The following is a 2,269-nucleotide window of genomic DNA, read 5'->3' on the forward strand; positions in this document are numbered from 1 at the left end:
CTAAGATAAATAATTCAGCTATTCTATAAACGATATTTTTAAAAATATACGTTCTAATCATAAGAATCCATAATGCTGTCTTGGTCTGACACGTGTCCCGGGGGCATGTAGATGTAGCCATGCTAACTTTCAGCCGTCATGGCTGATTTGGACAAAAAACAAATTTAAAGTGACTTTGTACCCAAAAAAATTCAATTTGAACTCACAAGCAAATTATCAATAATAAAATTAAATTTAGTTAATTTTCAGCATAATTCAAATTTATTAACAATTAAATGTCCATCCCTTTAATTTTTTGTAAAATATTATGTAGTTTTAATAAATACTAAACTGCTAATAATTAAATTGACGTAGATTAGCAAAAAAAAAAAATTGATGTAATTTTCAACATATTCAAATCCACACCATAAATTTAAGAGACGACTAATTACTTTTCCGCCTAAAGAAATGATCAAGGAAAATATGATAATATTATATTTTTTTTATTTCTTATAGTTTTATTTTATCATGTCTGGTCCCTTAAATTTAATTTGCCTATAGTGTTAGTCCTCATAATTTTAAAACAAATTATTGTTGTGTTTTCTCAATAATCAATTACACATGTCGGTTTAAAAAAAAGAAACAACTAAAAAAATTGAAGGAAGAAAAATTAGAATACAAAACCATACAAAATCTTTCATGTTTCATATTCTTCAATTTTTTTTTTAAATAACTGATATATTGAGAAATAAATTGGGTCGATAATACTGTTGTTCATTTTGTTCTTAACAAGCAAAAGGCATTGGAAACCAAAATCAATTGGGCCTAAAAGCCCAGTCCAGGCCCATAACTGAGGAAAGAGTGAGTTGGAGAAAAGGACAAAAGATTCTAACTGACTCTGCTGTGCACAGTGGAATAGTTCCCGCCACCTGATTTTTCGCCTTCTTCCGTTATTCTGCAATCCTGAGTTGGCGAGTGAGTTCGTTTCTCAGCCGTACCACAGCGAATGGAAGAGGACAAGAGGGATTCGTCTGCCTCTCACGGAGGCGGCAAAACTGTGAAACAATGCGAATCAATGATTCAAACAGGCCGCCAAACTCCAATCGCAAGGTTTTTGATGGAAAGCATGGAGAAAGCCGGTTGTCCTGTGGGGAACAATTTCTTCAAAGCTGTAAATTGCACGAAGAACGTTTCCGGCGGGTACGTCCCTGGTTATGGGATAATATTGTGTATGAATAAGATTCATCTACAAGATGAGGTCAACCAGGTGATAGCTCACGAGCTGATTCATGCGCTGGACGAGTGTCGTGCTGCCAATTTGGATTGGACTAATTGTGCTCACCATGCTTGTAGTGAGATCCGAGCTAATCACCTGAGTGGGGACTGTCATTTCAAGCGCGAATTGCTCCGAGGGTACTTGAAATTACGCGGCCAGGGAGCTGAATGCGTGAAACGAAGAGCTCTGTCATCGTTGTCTGGAAACCCTCATTGCTCCGGTGCAGCAATCGCCGAGTACGCCATGGAATCCGTTTGGGATATTTGTTACAATGACACACAGCCCTTTGACAGAGCTCCATAAAGTTACGTGTAATGTCACTGTTTTAATTGTTTTGTATAATTTTTAGCGAGAATTACATATAAATTTCACATAACACGTTTAAATATTACAACTTGTATTAAAATTGTCATATTTCTTTGTTCAAATGTCAATGAACTTCATAATATTTAATTGTGTTGTCTGAAATTTCAGAATAATTCTCTCTAATTTTTATTTGAAGAGTAGTCATGTAAGATTGTCATTCACCAATATGTGGAGTGAAATGTCTCCATCATTTGACAAAATCAATCAATTTTTTTTTGCCTTAGTGTAATTAATCTTATATTGAGGAGTCTTACAAGTGATATGAGTTTTATAAATTTAAAGAATTTTCTTTTTAAATGTATACTTATAACATTAATGCTTTTATTAAAAAAAAAATCTCACGAAGAGTGTCACTTATAAAGCCTTCTCACCAAAAACACTTTCAATGAAGTAGAGTTGTCGGGAACATTGACTTTCAAATAAATTCACATTGTAATAACTCATACATTAGAGAGTGTCATAAATGACGTGGCCAAGTTTATGAGCTCATGAGTTCTCCCACCCAATAAAATTTTTTAGAATGGACTCTCAACTACATACTTGGGCTAACACCTCCTTGCATCCCATTCAAAGTGAATTGTTTCAATGGACGTTGGTCAATTTGGTTTTCACAATCCAGCATTGGTGAATGTTGTTTTGCATGTAGGG

The 2,269-nt window shown here is 34.5% G+C and overlaps 1 protein-coding gene across 1 annotated transcript; it reads left to right on the forward strand.

Moving 5' to 3' along the window:
- Nucleotides 1-923: 923 nt before the first annotated feature.
- LOC129297934 (mitochondrial inner membrane protease ATP23-like) lies at nucleotides 924-1,558 on the forward strand. Its single transcript, XM_054936279.1, has one exon. The coding sequence runs from the start codon at nucleotides 986-988 to the stop codon at nucleotides 1,556-1,558; it is 573 nt and encodes a 190-aa protein (XP_054792254.1). The 5' UTR covers nucleotides 924-985.
- Nucleotides 1,559-2,269: the final 711 nt, after the last annotated feature.

The sequence above is a fragment of the Prosopis cineraria genome, unplaced genomic scaffold, assembly GCF_029017545.1.
Source record: "Prosopis cineraria cultivar Desert tree isolate PC_DT_omini unplaced genomic scaffold, ASM2901754v1 PC657, whole genome shotgun sequence".
NCBI classification, from domain to species: Eukaryota; Viridiplantae; Streptophyta; class Magnoliopsida; order Fabales; family Fabaceae; genus Prosopis; species Prosopis cineraria.

Coding starts and splice junctions, on each gene's coding strand:
- LOC129297934 (XM_054936279.1), top strand. CDS start 986: ATGGAAGAGGACAAGAGGGATTCGTCTGCCTCTCACGGAGGCGGCAAA.